The sequence below is a fragment of the Camarhynchus parvulus genome, chromosome 10 (genome assembly GCF_901933205.1).
Source record: "Camarhynchus parvulus chromosome 10, STF_HiC, whole genome shotgun sequence".
NCBI classification, from domain to species: Eukaryota; Metazoa; Chordata; class Aves; order Passeriformes; family Thraupidae; genus Camarhynchus; species Camarhynchus parvulus.
The window spans coordinates 8,634,283-8,644,488 of record NC_044580.1 but is presented as its reverse complement, the minus strand read 5'-3'; the positions used below and the strand labels follow the sequence as shown (position 1 = coordinate 8,644,488).

General features: G+C 43.0%; 1 protein-coding gene across 2 annotated transcripts; it reads left to right on the top strand.

Annotated features, from left to right (window-relative positions):
• The first annotated feature begins 243 nt into the window (after positions 1 to 243).
• LEO1 (LEO1 homolog, Paf1/RNA polymerase II complex component) lies at positions 244 to 9,758 on the top strand. Of its 2 annotated transcripts, none has more exons than XM_030955619.1 (12): positions 244 to 506; positions 1,254 to 1,958; positions 2,207 to 2,311; positions 2,825 to 2,919; positions 3,583 to 3,728; positions 4,193 to 4,277; positions 4,604 to 4,698; positions 4,974 to 5,108; positions 5,765 to 5,900; positions 6,208 to 6,394; positions 6,666 to 6,763; positions 9,481 to 9,549. In XM_030955619.1, the coding sequence occupies exons 1-12, from the start codon at positions 449 to 451 to the stop codon at positions 9,547 to 9,549; spliced, it is 1,914 nt and encodes a 637-aa protein (XP_030811479.1). In that variant the 5' UTR covers positions 244 to 448. The 2 variants fall into 2 exon arrangements, with proteins under 2 accessions (XP_030811479.1, XP_030811478.1); XM_030955618.1 differs by having other exon boundaries at positions 246 to 506; positions 9,477 to 9,758.
• The last annotated feature ends 448 nt before the right edge of the window (positions 9,759 to 10,206 follow it).

The following is a 10,206-nucleotide window of genomic DNA, read 5'->3' as shown; positions in this document are numbered from 1 at the left end:
CTGTACTGAGTTGCTTGAAACCCTGGTGTTTATATGAGAACACCTTTCGTTCTCCGGCCGGGCAGGGAGCGGCCGGTGCCGCTGAGGGGAGCGGCTTTCCCTCAGCGCGGGGCGGGGCCGTGAGAGCGCGGGAGCGGCGCCGCCACAGCGGCACCTGCGGGTCCGAGCGAGCGCCGCCGGGGGCGGAGCGCGGCTGTTCTGTGCGGGGAGCTGCAGGCACGCCGGGAGCGTGCGGAGGGGCAGCCGGGCAACCACGGCCTTGACCCCCGCCCGGCCCCGCGGCGCCGCCGCTCCCCGTGCGGGCCGTGTCCCCTCACGGCCGCGGGCGCGGCCCCTTTAAGAGGAGGCGCCCCCTTTGAGAGCGGCCCCGGCCGGGCTGCGGGCGGCCTGCGCGCGCGGCGCTCAGTGTGACGTCACTGCGCGACGCCGGCGGGGCTGCGCTGCCGCCATGGCCGACATGGCGGATCTGTTCGGCAGCGACGCGGACTCGGAGCCGGAGCACAAAGGTGAGGGCGGCTTCTCGCGCTCTCTCTCTCCCTCCCTTCCTTCCTCCCTCCGCCCGGGTGCCCCCGACGCGGGCTGCGCCCCCCGCCCCGCGGCCCCCGAGCGCGGGCGGCAGGGAGGGAGGGAGGGAGGGAGCGGCGCGGAGCCGCGGGCCGGGGTTCGGTGCCTGCAGGGAAGGTTGTTCCGCCGCAGCCGAGTTCTGGAAACAGTGGAACACCTGGCTTAGGTCCCTGACGTTTAAAAAACTCTCGTGCGCGTTCCTGTAAATTACTTTTCAAGGCAGGTGTTCTTTTATTTTCCTGTTGGAAAGCGCATTTACCAGCCTCGGCAGTGAGGAGTAGCTCCATTGTCATAAACCTCCCTGGGTAGATGACTTGGATTAAATACAGAGTGACAATTTTGGATTTGTAGGATCTTAGAAGCCGCGTCTGTTTAGTTACTTGTTTAAGCCCTCACTATTTCAATTGTTACTTTTGTTTGTGTAATTCTTTATTCCTTCTACAGTCTTAGAATCTTAGATCACAGCTTGTGGTTTGAAACTTTTTGGGCCATCGATCACTTTCCATTGTGCCTTTCTTTGGCTGTGCTTTTATTAGCAACCATTTTATTTTACTATTCTCGCTAACTTTGTTGATCTTGCTGGCCGTTCTCTGTGGGTTCGGTTGTGTTTTCGGGCTTTTTGTTAAAGCAATGCACACACATCCTCGGAGGGTCATCCTGGCTGCTGAAGGGCGGTGTTTGTTTTGCAGACTCCGATTCCGGCTCCGATTCCGATTCGGAGCAGGAGAACGCCGGCTCTGGGAGCAACGCCTCCGGCAGCGACAGCGACCAGGACGACGACAGGGAGGCCGTAAAACCCAGCAACAAGGAGCTGTTCGGGGATGACAGCGAGGATGAAGGAGCATCCCATCACTCGGGGAGCGACAACCACTCCGAGAGATCCTACAACCGCTCCGAGGGCTCGGGGCACGAGGACAACGAGCAGTCGGACGGGGAGCAGCACAGCGCGTCCGAGGCCGCGCACGACGACGACGAGCACGGCTCCGAGGAGGGCAGCCATCGCTCCGAGGGAGACGGCTCCGAGAAGGCACACTCAGAGGATGAGAAGTGGGGCAAGGAGGACAAAAGCGATCAGTCGGATGATGAGGAGAGGCAGCAGAACTCTGACGATGAGGAGAGACAGCAGAACTCTGATGATGAGGAGAAGGTGCAGAACTCGGATGAAGATGAAAGGCCACAGGTGTCTGATGATGAGGAAAGACTGCAGAATTCAGATGAAGAGAAAATGCAGAACTCTGATGATGAGGAAAGGCCACAGGCCTCAGATGAGGAGAAGATGCAGAACTCTGACGACGATGAAAGGGCCCAGCGGTCTGAGGAGGAGAAGATGCAGAACTCTGATGATGAGGAAAGGGCACAGCACTCTGATGAGGAGGAGCAAGAGCACAAATCTGGTAGGAATGAATACAGAAGTAATGATCTGCTGCTGTTTTGGTCTCTCTTTGTTTATCTCTCTCTATTTGTTCACATTGACCTGAAAAGATTGAAACTTCAATATAAGGGCATTGATTTCATAGTTTTTAACTATGGTCATCTTTGCAATTTTTTTTGATGCAGCACTTTCAGAGCTTATTAATAGAGAGGAATTTTTAAATTTGTGGACCAAAATTTATAATTTGCTGAGAATAATTCTGCTCCTTAGAGTCTGCAAGGGGCAGCGACAGCGAGGATGAAGTTCTGCGAATGAAGCGGAAGAAACCGATTGCATCAGATTCAGAAGCAGAGAGTGACACAGAAGGGCAGAAAGGTAAATTCTGGGGGGGGGTTGTGGGTTTTGGGTCCTCTAATCCTCCTCTTGAGCCTGCCATTCATCAGCTACAGGGCTTGATGGAATTGGTAGCATTTGCTGTATGGTGCCATGGAAATAACCAAACAGACATCAGGAATTCTGTGTGGGATGCCCATGCTGCTCCTCTCAGATAGCTCTGTCAAGTTTTCTCTTGTGCAAATATTCTTTCATGCATTTTTACTGAAAGATATTGAAAAATGGTTCCTGTAATCAGAGCAGCCCAGGGAACCTGTACTATGTTTTGTGGTGGTTTAGCTGGCTGAGGAAAAGGTGTTTATTTTCTGAGAAGTAAAATCTCCAAAATGCATAATGAAATTTCTTTACTTCTGTTCAGTTTCTTGAATAAGGATTATCTTATACTCTTCTGTTGCCATTTTTCAACTTGATTTCCTTATTTGATAAATAAATCTTGCATTAGGGCTGTGTGTGCATATATATGTGTGGTTTAAAATTGTAATTTTTCTGCTAAAGAGCATGCAGATGTCATGGACCTGTTTGGAGGTGCCGATGACATTTCCTCAGGGAGTGATGGAGAAGACAAGCCACCAACCCCAGGACAGCCCATTGTGAGTGGACTTGACTTTTGAGATAATTACCATGCCATTGCACTCTGAAATGCAGAACACCAATTGAATTGGGTAATATTCTAGTGAAAAAAGAGTAGTGACATTAAGTAGCATTACAGATAATTTTGTCCTAGCTGAAAGAATTATTAAAATTTTATACATGACAATATCAGATTTAATCTGCCTTCCCCCATCCCTGCTCCACTTTTTGAACTCTAAAAAAATATGAAGAATAGTTTGATTGCTACCAAATAAAATACAAAGCCGTAGCTGTCTTTGGTAACTTATTGCAGCTGTTTGAGAAACACTTTTGGTTCTATGATAATTTTTCATCTTTTATTGATAATAGATAAAAATACCTTCTTTAATCTGGTAGAAAGTGTCCCCCAGTCTCCAGTGCTCAGCCAACTCTGTTGGCTCCTTTGCTGTTCTTTATTGTCTAAGGTCTCTTGAGTTTGCACTGGTGCTTGAAGTCACTTAAAGTGCCACATGACAATGCTGAGTTGAATTCCTTTCAGTGAAAATGCCTGAATTCTTTTATCCAAATCTTCCTGACCTCTCTGTGCCTATGAATGACTTTTCTTTAAGCAAAATGTAATTATTAGAGCAGCAGTAGCCAGATAGATTTTTTCACTTATGCTCCTGTTCTTTTTTTTCCACTAGGATGAGAATGGGCTGAGTCAAGAACAGCAGGAAGAAGAGCCTATTCCAGAGACCAGAATAGAGGTAGAAATACCAAAAGTAAACACAGACTTGGGTAATGATTTGTATTTTGTGAAGCTGCCCAACTTCCTCAGTGTGGAGCCCAGGTAATTGCACATTAAATACAGGATTGATAAAGTCTTCTAGTGTTTCCCTATATTGCTTTTGTTTAGTATGTGTTTACTCTATTTAAAGTTGTTGGCATTAAGATGCATATTTTTGGTTGTGTTTAGTCAATACTAATGGCTGTTGTTTTCTAATCAGGTAATTTTATTATGAAGGTGGTTTTCAGCATGATATAACTTAGTGTCTGTTAAACCCAGACAAAAATGTGGTTTAATTGAAAGCACATGCTACCAGTTGAATTGCAAGCATAAGTTTAGGCTCTCAGAGATGTGAAAGGTGAATGCACTGACCCTTATGCACTTTCCAGTGATTAAAAACATCATTTTGAATTTCAGAATAAGGCCTTTTTTATTCCTGTATGTTAAATGTACTATTTATGATGAGGCTGGTTACTTGGATTAATTTTCTTAGAAGAATAAAGAATGTGTTGTAAAATTTGTTGCAGACCTTTTGATCCCCAGTATTATGAAGATGAATTTGAAGATGAGGAGATGCTTGATGAAGAAGGTAGAACTAGGTTAAAACTCAAGGTATAGTATTAATTTTCCTTTGTCTTTTACACTCATCTAGGGACTTGCCTTCAAAGTCTATTTCACATCTTTTGGAATGATGTTTTGAGTTTTCAGATTATGAAGGTGTCGGCACTGAGGAAAATTGATCTATTTTAGTCATAAATTTTTTAAAAGCTTGACAGCTGCATTTCACCTATAAAAGCAATACTTTTCACCTTTATTTCTTTGCATTATGCCAGAAATTATCAAGCCTTTCCAACTGCAATTCTTGACCTATATGGGGTATATTTTACCACAGTATTCCTTAGGAGCTAGAAAAACTGTTTTGTTTTTTGCCCCTACAGGTAGAAAACACAATACGATGGCGGATGCGACGAGATGAGGAAGGGAACGAGATCAGAGAAAGTAATGCAAGGATAGTTAAATGGTCAGATGGAAGGTTAGTTTGCACCCTTTATTACTGAAGTAATGCAGTTCTTCTTGCAGTGACATGCAAAATTGGAAGGTCAGCAAACTTTGACATCAGTTCTGCACAGTACAAATTATTTTAATCTCCATGCTTTGAAAGGTTTATGCTCTGCTTAGTTTAGATTGAAATATAATTATTGGCTAGATATAAAAAGGAAACATGAAGGCTTTCTCCATTTAGAAATTAGGCCAGAAAATAGACTGCAGTGGCTTTATCAAGTAACTGATGTGGGAATCTCTTTTAAGCATGTCCCTCCACTTGGGCAATGAGGTCTTTGACGTGTACAAGGCACCGCTACAAGGAGACCACAATCATTTGTTCATCAGACAAGGGACTGGCCTGCAAGGACAGGCTGTGTTCAAGACCAAGTTAACCTTCAGGTAAACTGCTGTTCTATATCAAATGTTGATACTGTTTTTGCAATTAAGTGTTGTTACTAGTAATAAAAATTAGATATAGCAGTTTGTAAAGCATCAGAGCTTCACAGGTTAGTAAGAATGTGCTATTTTCCAAACTCAGTTTGTCAGTAAGATTTATTCTACATTAGGTGTTTAAGTTGGGAATGTTAATGTGCTGTTTCCTGCAGGCTACATACAGGTTTTTTGTATACATGTTTTAATTTTCATTTTTACATGCAAGTCCTATTTGAGTCAGAAAAAATATTACTATTCCCTGAAATGAATCTTTTGCTATCAAGATGGTAGTTGCTTCTTGAGATATTGATGTGAACTGTGAGGAGGATGTATCTTTAGGTTGATAAGGGTCAAAGGTTGTAGGATTCTAGCATCATTAAGGGTAAAAAAGGCCTTAGAGATCTTTGAGTCCAGCTGTTAATGGCTGGACTGTGATTTTACTGGGACACTTGCTGTCTCCAGTAGCTGTTACAGTGCACATAAATACTTTTTAAAAAGGGTTGATGCTTTTACTTTTGTGCAGATGAATCTCTGAACTCTCAAGTACGCTGGCCCTACCATTGTCTTTTGAAAATGGATATGTTCCTTAAAGAAGTTCTTAACCCCTAGCAATTTTTTACCAGGCCACACTCTACAGACAGTGCCACCCACAGGAAGATGACTCTGTCTCTGGCAGACAGATGTTCAAAAACCCAGAAAATTCGTATTTTGCCAATGGCAGGCCGTGATCCAGAGTCTCAGCGCACAGAAATGATCAAGGTATTGTGGCATGGAACTCTCTGATCTGCTGGTTTAATCTAAATTGTCACACCTGTAACAGAGCTGGACATTTTTGAATATTCTATGATTTATGAAAAACAGTAATGTTTTGGTGTTTTAAGCAAGAATTCCAAGCCATGGGTGTGGCTTGCTTAAGCTGGCAGATGACAAAACAATGAGAATATTTGCAGCCTTTATCTGCTATGTAAAAAACTACAATAGAATATGAGAATAATGGATACGAGGTTCTCTTGAGGTGGTTTGGGGGATTTTTCTCCCTGAGTTCATTGCTTGTGTGTTTGGCCAGAAAGAAGAGGAGAGGCTGAGGGCTTCCATCCGCAGGGAGTCGCAGCAGCGGCGGATGCGGGAGAAGCAGCACCAGCGGGGGCTGAGCGCCAGCTACCTGGAGCCTGACCGCTACGACGAGGAGGACGAGGGGGATGATGCAATCAGTCTGGCAGCTATCAAAAACAGATACAAGGGTGGCATCAGAGGTAATCATAAACCTTAACAGCATGTCATTAAGGCCTGTGTGATTCAGACAGGGTAATTGCACAGGACAGCCCTGGTGAGATAGGATTTTGCCAGTTCGTTCGATACGTAAAGAGACGTTAATTCAGTTCGTATGAGTTTATTTTGTTTACTCTGGACTTAGGTTCTGCAAACATTTTGTGGCACTAAATATAAGACATTTTTAATATTCTCTTTTCCTCACCAGTTTCAGATAAACATATTTGGCTTTTTATTTTTTTCTGGAATGTGCAGAGGAACGTGCTAGAATCTACTCTTCTGACAGTGACGAAGGCTCAGATGAAGATAAAACCCAAAGACTACTCAAGGCAAAGAAACTTAATAGTGATGAGGTAAGAGAAGGACTTTGTTCTTAAGCTGCTCATTTTTAATGAGGAACATTTCCTTCACTAAATCTTGTGTTTAAACTTGGGACTTCTGTGGTTTCATTTACGCCATGATGAATGTGTTATTTGACTTGGCATGCTTTCCATGGTAATTAATCACCAATTTCTTATGCACTGCATTAGTTCACAGACCTGAGTGATTCCCAAAGGAGGACACTATTGTTATTGCTGATTTAAAGATGGAAAAATTTATGCAGAGTTATGTAAAATGAATACACCAAAATTATTCAAGGACTAAGAAGACTTAATATTTGAATCGTAGTGCAGTGTTACCTAAGTTACATGGTCCTCTCCTGTTTATTATGGAAATAGGGGAAGCATTTTCACATAGTATTTCTGCTCTTTTTAAATAGAAAAGTTAAAAAAAACTGAGTTAAAAAGACTTGCTGTCCATTGCTAAACCTACATTTTCCATCACCCCGGCATCATCTGAAACACTGGGCCCTGACCAAATAAACTGTTAGCTACAGCAGTAGTGCTGTTTCCTAATCTAAAATGGTGTTTTATTGGTTTGTAATTTATGACTGCTGGGTCTTATTAAATGAGTTTTTGTGAACATTGCATTTGAGGTTTAGTTCAAGTCTCTCACTGCTGATACAGCACTGCAGTGTTACACAAGGAGTAAGCTGCTCTCATTTTCATTTCTGTACTGTGTTTCCTGTAAAGTCCCTGGGAGGCCTCACTCCCCAGCCCCTGGGGTGTTTTCTGTGTGCTGAATGCAGGTTCTTGGTGCTCTTACAGACTCAGCTGAGTTATTTGCACTAACAGGCATTCTAATGTGAAGTGGAATTGGTAAAAATTAGTTTTGTCTTCTAATGACATAGATTCCTGGCTTTTTCTTATACATCAGAAAAATTTAATATATCAGAGAATATAACAGGCATAGTGAGCCATGTAGACAAAACTGTAATTTTGTGAGCCCTGTGAGCATTTGTTAGTAGAAATGGAATTGTTTCTTTTTAAGACTGTTACTAGATGTGTTAGTTCATGATACAGCAACGTGAGGACTTGTCAGTTGCATTCTCTCAGAAGAAAAGGTCTAATCAGCAGCATTTCTCTGCTGCTTGAGGAGCTGCAGCCTCCATTTTAAAGAGTGGCTGGAAGGTAATGCTCCTCTGGGGCCTCGGAGTGGTGCTGCAGTGTCACAGAAAACCCCAGTGGTGCTCCAGTTCCTGTGCTCGGTGCCCACAGGGGGAGTGTGGTGCTCAGTGCCTAACCACACATGGGAGCTCTGGCTTCCTTGTACACTCACTTGCTTTTACCTACTGTCAGTCAGCAGCACAGCACAAATCTTTGTGCTGATAGCAATTTGTTACCGTTACTGCAAATGTCAGTCTGTTATTAATAATATACTTTATCACCACACAGCAAGTAGTTTCACTGTTGCTGCAGTTAATGGGGATATTCTGCTGAGCAGGAAGATGACTCACTGAACAATAGCCCAGCTAGATTACAAGAGAATGTTTGTTCTGAGGAAGAAGCTATCATTGAGATTCCCACCCCTGTTAATTTCTGTTTTCCCTGCTTAAATTTCCTTCGTAACTGCGATTCTCCCGGTACGTACTGAACACCTTAATATAGAATCAAATGCTTTGGATAAATAATTGATCCTTGGAGTTCTGAAACGCTAAAGTTCTAGAACTCAATCTTTCCTCCTTAAAATCCAAGCAAGTTGCTTTAAAAAAAAAAAAAAAACCCCAAACCCCCACTTCCAAAACCAACAAATGGAAAAAGGGATGGTTGCTTAGGCCTGGGAGTATTTTTAAAGATACACTTATTTTTCAACAATAGTTGAGTTACCACTTGTTCCTCATGTCACTATGGATGAGTTTTGCATGAACAACTCGTGATTTAAAATGTTGTTTGGAAGGATGATTCAAAATGAACTGGTGGAAATGTACATGGAGCAAAAATCAACCTGTTGGCTCCATGACCTAAAAACTGAAGATCAGCCCTATAAAAGTCTTTATGGTATTGCTTGTAAGCAGGTAATTAACTCAGTGATTTGAGTTCCTTTGACCAGCTCTTTGAAGCCTCATAAACTATAAACTGTTACATTTCTTGGACTGTTGATTCTGAGTGCCAGTGATTCCTCCTGGTTTTTTTTCTTTATGCCAGAGAGCAATTAGTTTAGTTTTGTCTTTCTGTTGAGCAAAATGCCTGCCCACTTCCTGAACTCCTTCTTTGCTTCAGTAGCTCTGATTCAGGCCATACAGGTATAAATAGTCTGAAAACTTAGCAAAGCTGCAGGGGCTGCCTGAAGGGAATGTGTCTGTGTGCTGGAGAACTCACTGCTCATGAGAGCTGGTGGGAGTGCCCCTCACATGCTGTAAATGCAGATGATGCAGAGAGAGGCTCTGTGCATGCCCTGCTCAGGCAGAGCAGGTGTGGATGCAGGGCCAGCAAGGGGATGGAGCTGCAGCTTCCTCCTGGACCCTCCTGCTCTGGGGTGTGACACTGGGAGCAGCCACTCAGTGCTGAGGGTAAGGACTGGCACAGAACCAGCCCTGCTTCACAGTAGCACAGAATGGAAAAACTAGAACTGGTAATTTTGCTTTTCTTACAAGAAAGACTTTGAGGTCTTTTTGTTGTTGTTCTGTGTTTTTCCTACTTTAGCTGGAAATATGGTGGTTTATTTTTGTCCTTTTTTTGCCTTTAGGAAGGTGAACCTTCTGGAAAGAGAAAAGCAGATGATGATGACAAAGCAAGTAAGAAGCCTAAGAAGTATGTGATAAGTGATGAAGAGGAGGAAGATGATGATTAATATTAAGGAAGCGCAGCAGTTGATTTTTTTGTTGTTTTTTTCTATATATATGTTTATATATATTGTACAGTTCTGTTAGAGCACAGATGTAAGTAACCATAAGGGGCTTATTTTGATAAAGGAAAATTCCTAAGTCTGCGTTTCTGGTGTGAATAAAGTTTTTTTGACTTCCTTTGACTCTTAAGAGTTTTGTCTCATTGCAGCAGATGTTGCACAGGGATCATCACAGTGCTGATTTTAATCTTGCACAGTGCATTTCAGTTTTGAGAACTGTAGTAGCTGGTTACCAAGTGAATTGGTCATTAACTTAGTGAGTTCATTAGGAGAAGCCATGCTAATCTCTGTGGAATGCTTAAATGAGAAGTTTGCCCAACAAGGGTAAGATGATAGAGCTGGCTAAGAATACACAGTGGTTCAGTGCAACTCTGTTTCTTCCCTAGATACTCCTTATTTCCTGTTTACTGGACAGTACATTGCTATGCTGGTGTAATTTGCTGACTAAAAATATTTCTTGCCATGTTTGAGTAAATCATTTTAACTGCATGAACTTCACAGTTAACTGATCACATAAGGCATTTATTTTTCATGCATTGAAGTCCAGGATGAATATCTGCATCTTGCCAGA

Bases quoted from the DNA above. Each gene is read 5' to 3' on its own strand.
- LEO1 (XM_030955618.1), top strand. From the start codon at position 449: ATGGCCGACATGGCGGATCTGTTCGGCAGCGACGCGGACTCGGAGCCG. The intron at 1,959-2,206 runs GTAGGAATGAAT...TCTGCTCCTTAG, and splicing joins GGAGCAAGAGCACAAATCTG to AGTCTGCAAGGGGCAGCGAC. The intron at 5,901-6,207 runs GTATTGTGGCAT...GTGTTTGGCCAG, and splicing joins AGCGCACAGAAATGATCAAG to AAAGAAGAGGAGAGGCTGAG.